The following is a 20,388-nucleotide window of genomic DNA, read 5'->3' on the forward strand; positions in this document are numbered from 1 at the left end:
CAATGTGGCCCCAGTTCTATATGTCCCTAGAGGGCCACTGTAGACCACATATCTTATAACCTGTCCTGGATACATCCCTCCCCTGGGAGTGGACCACTCCCATTTGAAACGACTGGCCTGGTAGAGCAGCCTGGGCCAGCTAAAGTTGCACACACTCAGTGGTGCTGAAATTGAGGGTTTTGCCGGTGTGTATTTGTGTATAAAACATGCATGTGTGTGTGTGTATGAGAGAGGGAAAGTTTGTGCCTTTAAAAGTAAGTCTATAGTAGAATACTGATGATATCATTAACTGGAGTTACAGCACAAACAGAGTTGATGAGGTGACGAAATTGTCAAACTATCAGCTTCATTTTCTTTACTTTCTAGCAAAGGAAAAGTGCCTAAACATCTGTCTCCAAATGTTTATGTAATTTGATGAGGGATTTCAGCAACACGCAGGCTAAAATAAACACAAATCCTTATTTTAACCATTTTGCCAGAATGTCTGTCATGATCTGATTCTCCACTTTGATCCCTTTACAGTCAACATGTGATTTCGATTCCGCTAAAGACACATGGCTCCTGTAGCCAACAACGAACGAACAGATTGCTGCATCAGGATGGAAACACAGAAACCCATTTTGTTCCACATTCCTCCTGTAATCTATTTAACAGAACTGAGACCAGGATCCTTATTGAAGTATTTGAGACACTGCGCTCTTGTTAAGTCAGATTCTTATACAAGAGCAGCGAAGCAGTTTCATCCGTGGTATAGGGTGGGTGAGTGAAAAGTGTATAATCTCTGTGACCCATAAAAAGGCATCAATGAATAGAGAGATTAGGAAAATTGATTTACTTTCTTACTTTGGAGATTTACCTTAACTTTGACCATAACCACTACATGCTTGATCCTAACCCTATCTCTGCCTTAAGTCTAAACCCCAAAGTAAATCATCAAAGATCCCTTCCAGACACATTTTAAGACTCTGCTTTGAATGACAAATTGTAACATGTTTTTTCCACAATAGCTTCCATTACCTAGTAGCTTCATAAACACTGTTCAAGAGTGGAAGCAATCTCCTAATCTAACTCTAAGCATAAGAGAAACTCACAAGCAGATGAATGTGAAAACAGTCTTCTAATGTCACTCAATAAGCAAAATACATTATTCATTGCAGGGGGACTTAAACCTTGTGGGGACTAACTGCTTTTTGTCTACAAATGGGAGGTGGGTCCCCATGATGAACCGATCTTTGTCCCCACAAAGTGATTAACACAAGCATTCACACACACACACACACACATACACACACACACACACACACAGTCCACAGGCGACACATTTTCTACCCAACATCCATGGCGATGTGTAACATTCACCTGTTTCTCTGTTGTCTCTGTGTGTTTTACGACAGGGGGCCTGATTCTCTCTTCTTTTCTTCAGTTTACAAGTTGTGCTCCACAGCTGACCCCATCAGCCGATCCCTTGCTTTGCATGGGGACAGCAAGACAAAGGGGGCTGTTGTCTGTTGTTGCTTGTTGGGATAGCTGTGCAACGGATGCCATGTGGGTCGCTGCCGTGAGGAATGGCAGCGTGCTTATTTAAAGCTTTCCAGATGAGCTGATGTTCAATGATGGGAGAGCCAGGAATTTGGCCCGTCAGTATAGGTGTCGCACACGCAATGTTCAGGGATGATTTTGCATGATGATGCATTCTTTGGAAATTATTATAAAAGACTCGTTGGCCTGAAGGCTGTGGTGAAGCATAACATTTTCACATCATATCTCATCATTATTTCAGGCAGGCACACACACACACACACACACACACACACACACACACACACACACAGTCCAATGTCCTCTAGCCATTACATTACAGCAGACGCTTTTATCCAAAGCGACTTACAATTCAGAGTCTAATCACATTTCTACACCGTAGGCACAACTACGGGAGCAATTTTTGGGGTTAAGTGTCTTGCTCAAGGACACATCGACATGCGACTAGCAGAGCCAGAGCCAGGGATTGAACCGCCGACCCTCTGATTGAAAGACGGCCCTGCTATCCACTTAGCCACAGTCGCCAAATTGGATTATGGATAGAGAAAGGGTTTGTGTAGTTAATGGTCTAATTTCATATGCTTTTGTTTGTTTTTCACTGCACCATACAGAGATGTGTAAAAAGGACAAATCTTTACTTTTTAGTCGAAAGAATAGCTGATACTGTTGCAGAGGAGGGAGCTGCAATATCTACTAACTCCATCATTGCTGCTATTTGTTCAGCATTGTTAGACCTTTTACATCTGGTGATGGGAAGAGCCAGTGAGTGTTTCTAAATATTACCTTCCCATGGCCCACATATTTCAGAGGAACTTTCAAGACCTGACGTTCTCCACCTGTCCACATTATGCGCTCAGACTGTCCCACCAACCCTGGTCACCTGCACTTTTACATTACACTTACATTACACTTGTTTAAAGTACTGTTATCGGTTTGTCTGTACACTTTATTTTATATTCTTTTATATTCTATTGTCAATTTTAATGTTTCTGTGTCTTGCACTGTGTTGATTGTTAATGTTATTGTTTAATGTTATTGTTTAATGTTATGCACCACCCGCCATGACAAATTCCTTGTATGTGAAACATACATTGGCAATAAACGGCTCTGATTAAATTGTAGGCTCTGTATGTAATACAGTGGCCAGGGAGTGTACGTTTTCTTTATCAATATAGAAGTTATACATAAGGGAATTATTTTCCAGATTTAACAGCAGCAGCAGTAACAGCAGCGAAGCCACTGACAATGATAGCCGGTCTGTGCACTAATAGGCCAGTGACTCAGACTAGACTCCTCTGACTGAAGTGTTGAGTGAAGCTGTTCAGTGTCTCTGAGGCCCAGGGGATGATGGAGGAAGATCGAAACACAGAACATATTCCCTCACACTGCAATTCAGACAGTAATTGCCCGTTTGTTCAAAGCTAATGATGGTTATCCAAGCATCTCAGAGGAACGGTGATTTCACCAGCAACTCTGTGCTTTTCTGTGCTGCTCCACCATGTTATGAATAATGATTACAGTCTGAAAGTATTTGCTCTCTGATTGGAAATGCTGAGTGTGTGCACACGCTTGTATTCAGACTTAAAGTGTTAGTTTAAATTTAACGCCATGATACATTTTAGACCAAAAACTACTTTTAGATCTGACTTTTTATTTTTTTTATTTGACATTGTCACTCAATCAAGTTAGTTTCAGTGTAATATTCCAAAATCTGGCTCAATCAGTGTGTGGACCGCAGTGGCATTGTGGCATCTAAAGTGAAAGTCAAAGCCGTGAAAGATACATTCTCTACGCTCGACAGACAATTTTCTTTCCAAACAGACGTTTACTGACAATAATCCACAGACCTTTTGAACTCTTTCATCGAGAATTTCATCATATCAAAGTATTGCTACCAACTACTGTATTTATATCTAAAAGGAAAGAAGCAGCCCTCAACAATGTCTGTGGATTATTGTGTGTAACTGTGCCATTATATGCTGCTGCTGAATTGAAATATTTGGCGCTTTGAATAACTCGACTCAAATGCCAAAGTTCCACTGTCTTGAAATGATTTGCAGCTCTGATCTCAGCAAATCCTGGATGGATACTTACAATTCTGAATGAGAGATGCTTCATTGCCATTTTGAGTGAACTTTCCGTTACAGCCATGCAAGTGCCGCTCTGTTAATATATTCTAAACTCTTTTACGGTATTATCTTTGGAAATGATTCTCCTTCTTTTAATAGTGTAAAAGACGCATGCCAAAGTCAGATGTTATATAATTTGACTGAGGTCATATGGAGCAGGAAGTACATTGTGTGTGTGTGTGTGTGTGTGTGTGTGTGTGCGCAACAGGGATTCCTTTGGTATGAGTCAGAAAGGATGCCTTCAGCTCTCATTTACACCCACACTTTTTTTTTCCCAGACACATTCACATATGCACAAACGCACGCGCGCACACGCACTCACACACACACACACACACACACACACACACACACACACACACACACACACACATATATTTCCGTATGCACCCTCAGCATTCATCACATTGCACATTCCAAACTGTGAATTCCTGAATTTTGCTGCCAAACCAAACTCCATCAGCCTGCTTGTGTTTGGATCATCCTCAGTGGAAGTGTTTTTTCCCCAACCACTGTGTCTCCTGTGTCTAACGCTCGGGTAGCCATTGCTTTTAAATGGCACACATGCAGCTAACTCGCACAGTAGTCAGTTTGCTGAGAACATCAAGATTCAAAACATGCGTTACTGTTTACACAGACTGCTCGTTTGAAAGCCAAAAGCTGCAGAGCATCAGTTGCACCGCTGGCACTTGGCAAACATTTACGAGCTCTGTTTAGCTAAGCTGACGAAAGACATGAAAAAAAAGATGACCTTTGTCTAGTGTCAATGTTTGATGACCTAAAATGCTGAAAAGAAAAGTCAGATTGATTGATGAGTGTGTCGGTTGGAGATTTGTCAAAATAAATGTATGAATGGCTAATCTCCTTCCATTTTATTTTGATGGATAGAGGACTTTTTCTTCTCAATTGCCTCACTCTCCACAGGAATCTCCAATCAGGCTGAACTCATCAAGCGTGAAAAAACATTTGAAAGGACGGCTGAGAGGGACAGAAGAAAACAAGAAGGTCCTTTCTCTTTTTCCTGCTTAGAAAGCTCATTATTCCTCAAGCTCGCCTCTGTCTGAAAAGCACCCCCACCCTCTCCTCTAAATTACTTCACTTTTTTAGTTCCCGCCTCACCTCCCCACAGGCCCACACTGTGTGAGTGACTCCACTTTTTCTTCTACTATAGCACCGCCTCCATTTTCTCACTGGCTCTTTTATTTCCTCAGCCCCTCCTTTCCTTTCTCCTCCCCTCTCCTCGTGTTCTCCTGTTTCTCTTCATTGCTGGTTACTCACACCAACCAGCTCACATCCAAAGAGCTCCTCTGTCCCCGCCATGCTGATCGGGCTTTAAACCAGAACTTTCCCCCTGAAAAAAATTGAGATTACCAAAGGAATTCATTGCTCAAGTTTAAAGGTACAACATTTTTTTTCTATCTTAGTATTTTACCATTTCACATGTCTTCAAATAGATATTTACCATTTGACCAGTAGCTGTATCTGTGTGTGTCTGCATGTGTGTGAGGCTGTGAATCAATATTAGTATAACCGCACGTGTGTTAGTTACTCGAGTGTACGTATAAGGAAGTCTGAATGCCCTATGGGTGCAACACATGTGTTCTTCATTCATATATACAGCGTTTCATTGACAGAAGACTTACATTATATTACATTTTGTAATCATTTTTGGACTTTGTATGTGCTGTATAGAGTTTTTGAGTGACAGTTCCTATAGATTGTAGCAGAGCCATGATACACAGCACAACTCAAAAAATGGATAGATTACCTTTCCGCACTTGTTTTTGTGCTCAAATATCAAATGCTACCTCTCACAATATGTTCTTCCCTTTCAATCAAGACACTCATAAGAGAGGAAGAGGAGCAACAGCTTTCATCAAGCAACACCTGAAAGGTGTGTCCATCAAAGTTGACTGACAAGTTCAAGTTCCTGCAAGTTTTTTAACAGATCTGACGATTCCAGAGGCAGCTATGACTCAGAGCAACGGGGAGAACCCACAAAGGAACCGGAGCGGTCTTCACCAGATCCGGGCCATGATCCAGTCCCGATCAATGCTGGCCAAGAAGAAAGTGGAGAACATCACGAAGGATGACGTGAAAGGATTCTTCAAGAGAAACGCCTTTGTGCTCTTTACCGTCGCTGCTGTAATTCTTGGTAAGTGTGAACATTTTCTTTGTCCCGTGAGACACTGTTTAGACACTGCATTCTAGTCGTTATTTAGTTGACTTAAAACGGGATATTTTTGGAGACTTTGTTTGCTCTTCTCATCACCACCCGATCCAACAATCCTTCAATCTGGGGTAACCAACACAAGTGTAGCAGTACGGAAGAAGGAAATGAATAGAAACAAACCCACCGGATGAGAGCATATGAGGGGCCTCAGATGAATTTAGCAGACAGGCTTTTGTCTGACCCTGCAGCTGACCCTTGACCTGTTGCCATTAACCTTTGAATCTGACTCAGTAGGAAGTGAGCCAGGCCCACCCACCGCATGCACATCTGCAGCCTGGCTGGATTTGCACCATGCCATAACAAACACATGGGACTTGTTGGTTTGTTGAATTCAGGATATTCTTCACTTCAGGTTAATGGGTCAGCCACCTGGGCCCTGTTGGTGGGGATGAACTGCTCTTTAAGTGAATAGACTTCACTGAAACTGAAATCAAGTTTAAAAATGACCACAGCAGAAGTGACAGTCAATGCCTATCCCCCTCAAAATAGCAGCATATTCTACTGCTAATTAAAAGTCTTCCCAGCAACAATGACTATGTACTCACATGCTTTAATCTTGAAGATTATACCACACCTCTCTTGCATCATTATAAAAAACACATTATTTGTACATGAAACCTCATTGGCAATAAACCGGATTCTGTTTTGGAAATGTTTCAGCTTTCAGGTTTTATTTCGGAACTTATCATTGTGGTATTGATATCCATTCATAGATATGCAACATTTTGCTGTAGTATGATTAAATCCAACTAGGTGTCAAATATGGGACTCTCTTCAGGTCTAATCATGAAAAAACTTGAAATGTGCTGATAAAGTTTTGACTTTTCTTCCACATCTTTTCCACACTGTAGGCATCATACTTGGATTTGCCCTCCGACCTTATAAAATGTCTTACCGGGAGGTGAAGTACTTCTCGTTCCCTGGAGAGCTGCTGATGAGAATGCTTCAGATGCTGGTGCTGCCCCTGCTGGTTTCCAGCCTCATCACAGGTATGAACATCAGGTCATTTTAGAGCCATATGTTTAATTTGACCTCTTACTCTTCTATTCACTTTAAAAGAAAAGATTTTGAAATAACAGTATTCTTGCTTTTTGAAAGACCTAAACCGTTTGTTTTCAGACATTGATAATCTAAGTGAAATACTTCACACACATGTGAATTTACGAATTGCATCAATAATGTTAACAAAATAAATGTGACAATGTTGAACACACCCAAGGCTTATACACAGCACTCCCCACATGATTGTAACACGTAATTGTAATTACGGCAAAAAACATTGGCTATTTTTAGTTCAAATGTAGCTCAGATATCTAAAATAAGCACACATCACTAAGACAGTTCAAACCAGAGTGACACTTCTTTGTTCTAAATTGATATCAAACAACTAAGTCACAATACGCAGCCGTCTACTTTTTCGCCTGATACCACACAAACCCTGACATTTTCTTTTATCTGCAACTTATCTGTAAGGCTCAGCATGGCTCTACAGCTTTCTGACAACCAAACAAAACAAAACCCATCCATCTTCAACTACTGTGTTCCCTAATACTGTCTCCTAGTCTAAAGTGAAGGTACAGCACAATATCCATTCGCACATATGGAAAAAGTAGGACCATACTCTGACTCTGGTTGGTTTGAGATTGTAGTTACATGATTCACAGGTAGTGTGTGTTTTCTGTGAATAAATGTCATACCAGTGATAGTAATGTTTGTTGTTGTGTGGCTATATAGACCAACATGTACCTCATGAGTGGCAGAGTGAGCCAGCTGTTTGTTCAGTCTACGCTGTTTGTTGGTTTCGGCCAAGTGGTGGACGGGGTTAAGATGACCTAATGAGCAAGAGATAGGCATACATTGAGAGATATGCTTTGAACTTTACACTACTAGACTTCATGACTGGCTAATGAGACAATGGGCCCCTGGGTAAAGACATGCAAAAGGCCCCACCACCACTCCTATAGGAGCAAGACACACTTATATTTTGTCTGTGGTTGTTATGCCCCTTTTTGTCATTGTTTTGTGTCTCTTTGTGGTCATCTTGAGTCTCTTTGTAGTCTTTTGTGTTTCTTTGTAATTGTTTTGTTATTGTTGTAGTTATTTTGTGTCTGTGGTTGTTTTCCCATTGTTATGGTCATTTAGCGTCCCTTTGTAGTTGTTTTGTGTCTTTTTGTAGTCGTCTTGAGTCTCTTTGTAGTTGCTTTGTGTCTCTTTGTTGTTGTTTTTTGTATCTTTGTAGTTATTTTTGTCTGTGGTTGTTTTGTGTCTCTTTGTTGTAATTTCGAATATCTTTGAAGTTGCGTTGTATCTCTTTCTCGTCATTGTGTGACTCTTTGTGGTTGTTTTGCCCCTTTTTGTTGTTGTTTTGTCTCTTTGTTGTAATTTTGAGTCGTTTTGAAGTTGCATTGTATCTCTTTGTAGTCTTTGTGAGTCTCTTTGTGTCTCACAATGACTATGAAAGGGGGGGGGGGGGGCTAACACTTTAGGCTCTTGAGCCTGTGCACGGTAGGCCCATTCAGTGATACGTCCATGATGTTATCAGTCACATGCTTGACCAATGTTGTAATGTTCTTCATCTTGATACAGCATGACCAAAGCCATCCCAAATTTGTTGTGTTTTCATTGAATAAGCAATTGGGGGGCTTGATTACTTTGTGGTTTCAGTATATCTTGTATCTGCTGCAGCTCACATGTATTTGAGCATATGCTTGAGGAAAAAACAAACATATGACACTGAGATTTTCAGTCCTAATCCCTGGATATAATGAGTTCATTCATCACTGTTGACATGGTTCATACACTCATTCAGACACGCAGGGATGTTTTCTTCCAGCTGAGCCTCCACTTGTTATGGACGTAAAATAATAGACTTTCCAAAAACACTGGTCAGCATCACTGACTGATCAAGCTAGGCAGGATATACTGAGACCAAATGTCCAATCCTTGAGCAGTGATTGATATAGCAAGAGGCCCATTTCACGAAGGGATGATAGAGACACGTCCGATAATAACCTGCTTTGTGCTGCAGCGGGGCATAACATCAGCCTCCTCTGACATCATGTCACATGACAGCAGCTAAAACAAACCAAGTCATCCGGCACACGGCTCCGTTCTCATGTGTGTGCATGTGCCCCATCCAAGTCATCAGAGATAGTGTTATCTGCTATAAAGTTGTCATTAGAGTGGAAAACGTCAACTACTATATTAGTCAAAATAACACACTTTACATAACATTTTGGTTTTTCTTTGTATCTTGGCACTTATTATTATTACTATTATGATTGCTATTGCTATTATTATTATTATTGTTATTATTAACTAGTATAATTATTATTATTTTACTCCTACTGTTGCCTTGTTTTCAAAACTTCCAGAAACCATATATTACATGGAATATCGTGTTTTTATTTGTTTTGTTTCTGTTATTGTTGAATATTCAGTTAATTTGGTTGTGCAACATGATTTAGATAGTCTACACTGCACTATCACACAACAATAAAATACCTTGCATTAATCATCAGTCATTTTCTGTGCAACACAAGCACTAGTTTGAACAGACTTTATCTGCATCAGCCACAAAGACCCACATAGGTACCATGCCACCAGCAAGAATTAACCCGATAGCTGCACATAGAAAGCTAATTCAACCACAGTAAATGCATCAACCTACATGTCTAACAAGACTCTAAAAAGCAAATGAAAAAATATTATAAAAACTAATTTAAAGTCTAGAATGCAGATAAGATACCATTTTATTACTGTAATCTTCCAAAGTCACCGGCTATCCCCTCATTCAATCACACATACAATTCTGAATGGCACAACTGATTCCTTTATTTTAACCTGGTTTTAGTAGATTGTCATTCCAGATCCTAATCAGAATTAAATTAATATCAGGTTTTCTGTAACGAATTGATTTGCTGTTAAAGTGACCTGCTCTTCAGCCCACTTTGTCACAGTGTGTCATACCACTCATTCGACTTCCTTATTAACAAAAAAAGGATATACTGTATATCTCCTGAAATTCATCTATACAGCTTTACCCCTGAAGCTCACAATGAGACTATCCTGGTAAATAAATGATAATAATGATCAAAAAATATATGACAACACAGTGTTTGAGCTTGTTTTGTTTGACAAACGAAGCCGCTCTTATCAAACTATGCAGATCCAAAATAAAGCCAAAAGATTGTTTCTAATGTCACAGTGTGTGCTTTTGGGTTAAAAGGATCTGGATCCACCCTACATACCTGCACATGCTGACATTATAAGGAATTGAAGGAATTTTTTTCTTTACTCACATGGGAGGAAACTTATTACCTTAGTTTTTTTCAACACCTGCAACCCAGCTGTAGATATGTTTTTTTTCTCCCACAGTATGTTAGATTTCTGCTGAAACTGCGACATCAGTTTTTAGGTATATGTTAGAGGACAACATCTTCTCTTGATCTTGAAGAGTGTTTTTGACACACTTTAGCTTTATGTTTATCTGTATTTCACCAACTTTCCTATTAGAACCAATGTCCTTCAGCATAAATGTAATCAAGCTCTGTTTCTAGAGCATCCATAGGAGAACCAATGGATGAAGGACAAACTATTCAACATGTCTTCTCCACAAAAGTCATATTGTTTTCAGGTTTTTCATTATGAGAGCTAAAAGTCCACCACGGAGTATTAATAGAGCCAAGAAGAGGGCTGGACAGGGAGAGGGGATGTGGGCAGTAAAAAGAGAAAACGGAGGATGATTATGGAGGTCGCTGGAAGGGGAACTTGAATGTAGGGGGGGGGGGAGTCAATGGGAAGCCCAGGACAAGGAGTAAAGACAGGACATTCCAGAATGGAGGATAAAATGCAGGTGTTGAATAACTGGACAGATTCGTTGTGACTTTAATAAATAAAGGCAGCAACGTAATGAAATAATTAAGAAGTTATAGAAAATAAATATCTATTTACGGATTGAAATTATTTTGTCAGAATTTGTAACAGTTTGTAAAAAGCTGGTAGTAAAGTACAAGTTGAATGATCCCTTGTTAAATAGCTATGTGGTCCAGGTGTAACTTCATACTTTCAATAAAAAAGCATATATTATTATACTTATAGCATTTAGAGTGGGGTAAATTCTCATTATTCCCTGAAATATAATGGTATAGAAGAATAAATCTCTGGGAAATGCTGATTTATTTATTAAAATGTTATTTTCTGACGGTAAAGTCTTGTTGGAGCTGTGGAGTCAATCTGAGCCCATGCAGAGTCAATGGCCCTCTGGTTAGACCTCCTGCAGTCCCCCCCCCCCCCCCCCCCCCCCCCGCCTCGCCCTTAACTTTTGTGTTTGAAGAACATTCCCCATATGAGAAAGAAAGTAATTTGGCTCTCCTTCAATCTTGATTCTTTCGTTCTTTTAAAAGGCCGCTCTTATCAAACTATGCAGATCCAAAATAAAGCCAAAAGATTGTTTCTAATGTCACAGTGTGTGCTTTTGGGTTAAAAGGATCTGGATCCACCCTACATACCTGCACATGCTGACATTATAAGGAATTGAAGGAATTTTTTTCTTTACTCACATGGGAGGAAACTTATTACCTTAGTTTTTTTCAACACCTGCAACCCAGCTGTAGATACGTTTTTTTTCTCCCACAGTATGTTAGATTTCTGCTGAAACTGCGACATCAGTTTTTAGGTATATGTTAGAGGACAACATCTTCTCTTGATCTTGAAGAGTGTTTTTGACACACTTTAGCTTTATGTTTATCTGTATTTCACCAACTTTCCTATTAGAACCAATGTCCTTCAGCATAAATGTAATCAAGCTCTGTTTCTAGAGCATCCATAGGAGAACCAATGGATGAAGGACAAACTATTCAACATGTCTTCTCCACAAAAGTCATATTGTTTTCAGGTTTTTCATTATGAGAGCTAAAAGTCCACCACGGAGTATTAATAGAGCCAAGAAGAGGGCTGGACAGGGAGAGGGGATGTGGGCAGTAAAAAGAGAAAACGGAGGATGATTATGGAGGTCGCTGGAAGGGGAACTTGAATGTAGGGGGGGGGGGAGTCAATGGGAAGCCCAGGACAAGGAGTAAAGACAGGACATTCCAGAATGGAGGATAAAATGCAGGTGTTGAATAACTGGACAGATTCGTTGTGACTTTAATAAATAAAGGCAGCAACGTAATGAAATAATTAAGAAGTTATAGAAAATAAATATCTATTTACGGATTGAAATTATTTTGTCAGAATTTGTAACAGTATGTAAAAAGCTGGTAGTAAAGTACAAGTTGAATGATCCCTTGTTAAATAGCTATGTGGTCCAGGTGTAACTTCATACTTTCAATAAAAAAGCATATATTATTATACTTATAGCATTTAGAGTGGGGTAAATTCTCATTATTCCCTGAAATATAATGGTATAGAAGAATAAATCTCTGGGAAATGCTGATTTATTTATTAAAATGTTATTTTCTGACGGTAAAGTCTTGTTGGAGCTGTGGAGTCAATCTGAGCCCATGCAGAGTCAATGGCCCTCTGGTTAGACCTCCTGCAGTAACTTTTGTGTTTGAAGAACATTCCCCATATGAGAAAGAAAGTAATTTGGCTCTCCTTCAATCTTGATTCTTTCGTTCTTTTAAAAGGATGGAATTGGGGAGATCCGTTGTTGCCCGGGCAACAGGCAGGGGATCATTGTGTGCGTGCGGGGCTGACTAAGTCAACAAGTTTTCCCATGGCTGTTAGAAAAAGAAATTGGAGGAGAGCAGGAGAATTGGGGTGGGGGGGTGTTGGGTTTATGAAAGGATTGCAGCAATAAGATCAGCGTGCAAGAAAGAAAAAGAGAGAGAGGAGGGAGGCAAAGATGTCGGGGTCGGAGAGGAGGGACAGCAGGGGAGGGCTACTACGGGGGCACCCTGAAACAAGAGGTGGGGTGTTTGGGAGAGGAGGGGAAGAATTTGGGAAAAGAGAATGAGGGAGGGGAGGATGAAGAGGGGAGGATGAGGAGGGAAGGAAGAGGACCCAAAAGAGTTGGATAAAAGCCGTAGTCCTGAGCATGTTGAGAACAGAGGAACAGAGAGGGCCAAAGCAGGGGCAGTAGGTACACACACACACCCACCCACACACACGCACGCACACGCACACACACACGCACACACAAACGGGGCGACTGTGGCTAAGTGGATAGCAGGGCCGTCTTTCAATCAGAGGGTTGGCGGTTCAATCCCTGGCTCCGGCTCTGCTAGTCGCATGGCGATGTGTCCTTGAGCAAGACACTTAACCCCAAAATTGCTTCCGTAGTTGTGCCTACGGTGTAGAAATGTGATAGACTCTGAATTGTAAGTTGCTTTGGATAAAAGCGTCTGCTAAAATGACTGTAATGTAATAATGTAATGTAAAAACAGTGTCAAAGAGCCACATATGACAGCTCTGAATGAAGATAATGGCCATAATAGGATGTGACACTTTGAAATGTTTCCAAATCCAGTTCTCTGGGTGGCTGTATTTCATTTTAGCACCTTTATCCTGACAAATCCTGTTTAATGCTGTCAGAGCTGTGGAGGAAGGTTTAGCCTGCGGGCTAAACAGCACCGTCAAACCTGCTTTTCAGGATCTTACTCACATGTTTTGGTACTGCCCCCAACTGGCAAATTACTGGGAGACAATATTCAAAGTTCTATCACAGTCCCTTAATCTGAATATTTTACCCAACGCCTGGATGTGTATCTTTGGTGTTCAGGGGAGTGGAGGTCAGACGTTAATGAAGCAACACAAAAACATAATTGCTTTCTCAACCCTCTTGGCACGAAGGAGAATCCTATTGGACTGGAAGTCACCTCGTCCTCCCAGTGCCTCCATGTGGTTAAAGGACCTGGTGTTCTTTTTAAAATTGGAGAAAATTAAGTTCTCGCTGCGGCGACAGCCTGAGAAATTCGAATCTACTTGGGGTCCGATCATACGATACTTTGATAAATTGAAGACTCTCTCATTAGATTCATAAACCATCTCACGTTGTTGTAGGAATTAAGAATAGCAATAACTTCCAATTTCCAGAAAGTCATTACTGGTTTCTGTTTGTCTGTAATACCCTACTACACCATTTTTACTTTTGTGTATACTTGAGCTACTAATACTGTAATGTGCTTTTTGACAATTGAAGCAGTGCGATTTGTTCTCTGTTGGGGGAATGTTGGGGGGGGGAGAAAATGACAAATGACATGTGCAATGTATAACTGTGCACTCTGCTTTTGAGAATAAACACAATTTACAAAAAAAAAAACTGCTTTTCAGCAGGCCCGTAAAATAAAACTCACCACATATTTTAGGTAACATATAATTAGCATCCTGCCTTCCTTGCAGGAATGATCATCAGACTTTGCAGGGAGCAAAGTATTTCTTTGTAACTCGATAATCAGCTGCAACACTTTTTTTTGTTCTGCATTTGACGTCGCTCTGTTGGTATTTTCTCTGCCAAATATTCAATTGACTGTTGGTCCGACTGTTAGTCCCCGTCTAATCTCTGTGTTAACAATAAACCAATGTCACACTTTGGGACATACAGTGCTGTTGTATGAACACAATAGTTGGAATGATGCTAACTCTACTTGGGTGAAACCTGTTGCCCAACTAGCAAAAGCACAAAATCACAATTTGAGAACATAATCTCTGGCTTGTTTTCAAAGAGTTTCTGCTTGCAGCTATTTGCTTAAACTATATTATCTGTATATATTGGATGTACAGTATGTAAACAGCTTTTGTGTATTAGATCTGGTAGGTGTTGTTTTCCCATCTGTAAAGGAGTCAGATTGAGTTTCCTGCCGCTCTTTGTTATCATAGATTGCTGGGCAGATAATCCAGACAGATGTAATTGACCCATAATTACAGCACCTTTTCCCAGGCTAACTGTATGCTCATACAGACAGAAGCTAGTGACTCATCTATGCATATTTAAGGTTGCGGAGCAGCATGACTAAAAGTGAAAGGGATCTTTTGTTCCATGTAACATCAGCTGAACCAGATTCTGAGATTATTGCACTGTATTTGAAATATTCCTGCACTCTCTTGATGCAACGACACAGCATTGGCAACATTTGATCTTCATTTTGTTTAAGAGCATGTGACTGAAAGCTATTTGTGTGTAATTGTAAATGCATGACTGAAACTATAGGAACTCTTTGGAGGAGAAACCCTTTTGTACTGAAATAGATTCATTTAGATGATATGTCCTTTTCAGGTATGGCCGCTCTGGACGGCCGTGCTTCTGGGAAAATGGGGCTGAGGGCGGTGGTCTACTACACCACCACTACTGTCATTGCCGTGTTCATCGGTATCGTCTTGGTTCTCATTATTCACCCTGGGAAAGGATCAAAGGATGAGTTCACCAAACAGCCAAAGATAGAGGAGATCAACGCATCTGATGCCTTCCTGGACCTCATCAGGTACCCACACAAACATTCATGCACGTTTGTAATCTGTAAATAATCTGTTAATCCTAACGAAAATGTACCTCTTTTGTTGTGTCTTCTAGAAACATGATTCCTCCTAACCTTGTGGAGGCTTGCACCAAACAGGTGACTCTCCCACAACATCCCCTGTCTTTGTCCTGCAGTTACATGAAATATTGTATTCCTTAATTGTCTCACTTTAGCATAGAGTGCACATTTCACATTGTTTAAAGCCTCTCCGGCACGTTTCTTTTGTATGTTCATAATGCCGTCGTCATTCTTGTGGACGTTCAACTTACTGGAGATCTCTGTTACGCAGGAAATTAAATTCCTCAGCAACTAAATGTAAATTTGCTTTCCATGCTTACATCTGACTCAGCTGAGTTGATAACCGAGGCCCTCATCTCCGTGCCCCTTTCATTTCCTTATTCCAACACATTTTATGCAGGCGGGGGAACTTAGGTGACATTGTGACATTTTGTGTACCAGATGGTAATATAGGAAGTTGAAAGCACCAACAAATAACTACATCCCAATCTATTTGTTTTAGTGTAAATAATTGAAATTGAACATGTTAGCCTGGAATTCTTATGAAGTTTAAGATACTTTCTTTATATTCGAACAATAGATGTACTTGGTAAATCTTCAATGACCCTGACTCAAATACTTATTATTTATTCTTGACTAAAAGTATTTATAAAAATATTTCTGCTCCAGGAATTAATCGCTATTCAACTCGTCCTCTTTGCAGTTCAAGACGCAGTATGCCAAGAGAGTAGTCCTCGTGAGGATAACAGTGAATGACACCGTATTCACACTCAACGGTAGCGAGGAGATCACCCGGGAGGAGACGATCCCAGTGCCAGGGTCGGTTAACGGAGTCAATGCTCTCGGCCTGGTGGTGTTCTCAATCTGCTTCGGTCTGATCATCGGGAGCATGAAGGAACAGGGGAAGCCCCTCAAGGACTTCTTCGACTGTCTCAATGAAGCCGTCATGAGGCTGGTCGCCATAATCATGTGGTGAGTACCAGCAGGGATGGATTGCTGAATGGGTGGAGAGAGATAAATGTGGAATGAAGTGTCGGATGATCTGCATTAACAGTAACACTCATCGAACCTCAGGTACGCCCCTATCGGTATCCTGTTCCTGATTGCTGGTAAGATCGTGGAGATGGACGACATCACATCCATGGGTGGCCAGCTGGCAATGTACACAGTGACCGTCATTTGCGGCCTGACCATCCACGCCGTAGTTGTCCTACCAACGCTCTACTTCATCGTCACCAGGAAGAACCCCTACGTTTTCATCGCTGGGCTGTTGCAGGCACTCATCACTGCCCTGGGAACATCATCAAGGTATGTGATTGGGTTTTTTATCCAAAAATATCAATTATTATTAAATTGAAGTCCAGCTCAAGGTAGAATGTATTGTCATTCTCTTATGTACAATATAGGGAATTTAAATTGTTGCATTTTTAAATCATAGCTGACTTGCAGTGAGTGGTTTTACACTTTGGTAAAGAGCCTCCCTGGATGCAACGGATGATGAGCGTTGATGAGCATGATTCAGCATCTTGCGGTAGTTTCTAGGAGACTGTCTCTGTCTTTGTCTCTGTTTTTTCACTCTCCCCCTCCCTCTCTTCTCTGTCAGTTCTGCCACACTGCCTGTCACTTTTAAATGCCTGGAGGAAAACAACAAGGTGGACAAGCGCGTGACCCGTTTCGTGCTCCCTGTCGGCGCCACCATAAACATGGATGGCACAGCTTTATATGAAGCCCTGGCTGCCATCTTTATTGCTCAGGTCAATGATTATGACCTTACCTTTGGACAGATTCTCACCATCAGGTATGTGATATACAGTACTAAAAACATGAATTAATGCCATTCATTCAATGATTTAAAAAAGACCCAAACTGATGTTTTTTTTTTACCTGCTCAAAGAATTGAATCAGTTTTGGATGTACCAGAGAATATTTCAATTGCATTTGTTTTTCCATTATGGCAATAAATGCAGCCTAACCCAAGTGAAGCATCTCCAAGCCTCAAAACCACAGGTTGCTGCTTTATAAATTACTTTCCACCAGTTATGCTTTCTGTCCAGCAGTAGATGGGAGATTGTATTTCAGCCAAGGGAATGAATTCTAAGTGACCCTCTTCAATTCTAGGAATGATCGAGAGGTCAATACAGGGACATGTCTGTCACAGTTGTACTTATGAATGATTTTTAGGCACCTAAAATGTCTCCGCGTCTGCCTTTTTCCCTCCCCCTTTACCATCAGTATCACGGCGACAGCAGCCAGTATTGGAGCAGCTGGAATCCCTCAGGCAGGACTGGTCACCATGGTGATAGTGCTAACGTCTGTAGGCCTGCCCACTGATGACATCACACTCATCATTGCAGTTGATTGGTTCCTGTAAGTATGGTTTATATGACATCTTAGGATGTTTCCTCAAGTAGCACCAGCACTCTTTAGAAACTGAAAAATGCGGGTTTTAGAGAGGGATGAAGAGGGTTAAGTCACAAGGAAATATAGTTATGATATAGTAGTATGAATTCAATTGAGCTCTTCTCAGGGGGATTTTAAGAGGTTAAACGGGGTCAACCTGGTTTGCACTCTTGAGTGGATTATAGGACAGCTTCCAGAGACACTCCCTTCACATTCCTTGTCCATCCATCTGTTTTTTATTCAGTCGGCATCTGAACTCAGTGAGAGCTGTGTTTCATGTGGTTTGGAAATTGTCTGCAACGATTAAAACTATGCCTCCAGTTTACTAACGATACTATTTTATGCAAAACACATTTACAGACACTCCATGTGTACTTCATTTTCAATGACTTCAACTAAATAGTTTAATATTCATTGTCTTCGTTAGTCTTTTTAGTTTTTTCTCTTTTTTTTTTTTGTGTCGTCTTTTCTTCTCTTCTCTTGTTTCATGTTGTCTTGTCTTGTGTTGTTTCATATTGTCGCGTCTTGTCTTCTACATGCCTCCCGTCCTCACCTGTTCTCCGTCTTTCCTCAGGGACCGATTGCGCACCACCACCAACGTCCTCGGAGACTCCATCGGTGCAGGTATAGTGGAGCACCTGTCTCGCCACGAGTTGCAGAAGAAGGACCCCGAGGTGGGCAACTCAGTGGTGGAGGAGGCCGACAAGACGCCGTACCAGCTCATCCGCCAGGAGAATGAGTATGATACCGAGAGGCATGCTGACAGCGAGACCAAGATGTAGATTTTTGTCCGAGGTTGTCTACATTCCTAGGAAAACCATTGCACTGCATTGAACCACGCTTTCAAACTATGCTCCTCTTAATTTGAAAACCTTCCTCTCACAAGGTTGGAGGGTTTGAAATAAATTGATCTACAGCTAGAACATTTTTCAGCCAAGATGTGCGAGATGTAGTGTGGTCTTTCCTGGCACACTGTCGACTTGAAATGGTTTGCTGTTGCATTGTCTTTACTAGGGTTTGTGATATGATGCAGAGTACTGTATCTGCCATAGGGTGGCAGCTGTTTACTATGAAGACTGAACTACTTTAGAGCCTAATGGTCCGTGGCCTGTGTGCCATATCCAACCTCTCTCAGAACTGTGATGACTAATCTCACCCACTAGAGGTCAGTATTGCTGTGAGTCTTAACGCCCATACTTGCACAGCCCAGGCTATAAAGTTGTTGCTTTTGTTTTGTTTGAGCGATGTTTTATGTGAAAAGCGTAAGTGTAATGTTGGATATCATGCACATACACTGGGGTGACCGGGCCAACTTCGTTGGGGGAAAATGGCTGCTTATTTTACCAACTTCTGTTGGTGGCTATATTTTCTATGATTTGGTGTATTTTCAACTGACTGAGTGAGTGATGTAATTTACCCTAAAGCACACATCCCTTTGTCCCCTAATTGTACAAACCAGGAAGTGCTGTCAGACTAACTTGGCCACTATCCAGTCTAGTCAACCAAACATTACAATCATGAAGACTGACGAACCAAAATCACTCAGACATGTTTTAAACGATACATTTGCTGAGCTAAGAATTTTAAAAACGTAATCAAATCAGAATTTTAAGCCATTGTATTTCAACCAAAAAAGCACCAAAAAGACTTTCCAAATTTCTATATAGTTTATTTAACTCATACCTGCCCATGCCTAAACATATTACTGACCAGCACAATAATACAGTACTGCTTCAATGGGAAGATGGTAGTGATTTTATTTCTGATGAATTCTGATGGAGTTCTGTGAGTCGATCCCTTACATAGGCCCCCTGACATGGGCATGGATTAAACTAACATTATTTGGTTGAAATATTCACATGGTAGTATGAAATATGTCTTTTATATTAAATTAATAAAATGGTATAGCCAGTAGGTTGGATATTTAACCTCAAATTGTTTATTCTCAATTCAGCTTTCTTTAGATAATACAATCTAATGTTTATTTCATTTGATTCAATACGGATGCATGTTGTAAAGTAACACATTTCAGTTCATTTCCCATATCTTTTGTTTTAGCTAGCTTGTACTTGAGCTAATTCAGTATACATAACAATGTATAAGTTGCTTTGTATAGAAGGTTCTTCTGAATATACTGTACTTGTATAGATAAATGTAGATAAATTGTACATTAATTGTAGATTTTAAATGGTAAAAGGTTACTTGAGGATTGCATGTGTAAAGATGTTGTAACTATATGCTCTAACAAACCTTTTGACCAAACTAACGATTCCCTCTAGTTCCTTTTACAAATGCAAAACTGGCTGATTTAAAGGACCAAATGTTTTTGTCCTTTACACACTTGAGGAAATGGAATAGTTCCTTTGTTTACAGTTGCGGGTGTCTCTCTTGATATGATTGTTTCTCTCATGAATTCACATGTGACTGCACACACAAACACACAAACACGTCACTGAGCAATAGTTGTAGTTTTATCTTGCATGGATTTTTATGAATAAAAAAAAATAAAATCGGTGGTTGTGTATTTATCATTTTATCATGGACATCTGAAAGACAACAAATGTAATCTATGATATGTGTAAAAGGTAGATGTATCTACATGTTTTGAATC

The 20,388-nt window shown here is 40.5% G+C and overlaps 1 protein-coding gene across 4 annotated transcripts; it reads left to right on the forward strand.

The window, feature by feature from the left end:
- The first annotated feature begins 5,639 nt into the window (after positions 1-5,639).
- On the forward strand, positions 5,640-18,831 carry slc1a3a (solute carrier family 1 member 3a). Of its 4 annotated transcripts, XM_076099169.1 has the most exons (9): positions 5,640-5,823; positions 6,753-6,890; positions 15,119-15,323; positions 15,413-15,455; positions 16,081-16,349; positions 16,452-16,685; positions 16,981-17,175; positions 17,610-17,744; positions 18,352-18,831. In XM_076099169.1, exons 1-9 carry the CDS (start codon positions 5,640-5,642, stop codon positions 18,557-18,559), a joined length of 1,611 nt encoding a protein of 536 aa, XP_075955284.1. In that variant the 3' UTR covers positions 18,560-18,831. The 4 variants fall into 4 exon arrangements, with proteins under 4 accessions (XP_075955284.1, XP_075955285.1, XP_075955287.1 ...); XM_076099170.1 differs by lacking the exon at positions 17,610-17,744; XM_076099172.1 differs by lacking the exon at positions 6,753-6,890.
- Positions 18,832-20,388: the final 1,557 nt, after the last annotated feature.

This window comes from Anarhichas minor, unplaced genomic scaffold, assembly GCF_050575085.1.
Source record: "Anarhichas minor isolate MPS153535 unplaced genomic scaffold, ASM5057508v1 ptg000025l, whole genome shotgun sequence".
Taxonomy (NCBI): Eukaryota; Metazoa; Chordata; class Actinopteri; order Perciformes; family Anarhichadidae; genus Anarhichas; species Anarhichas minor.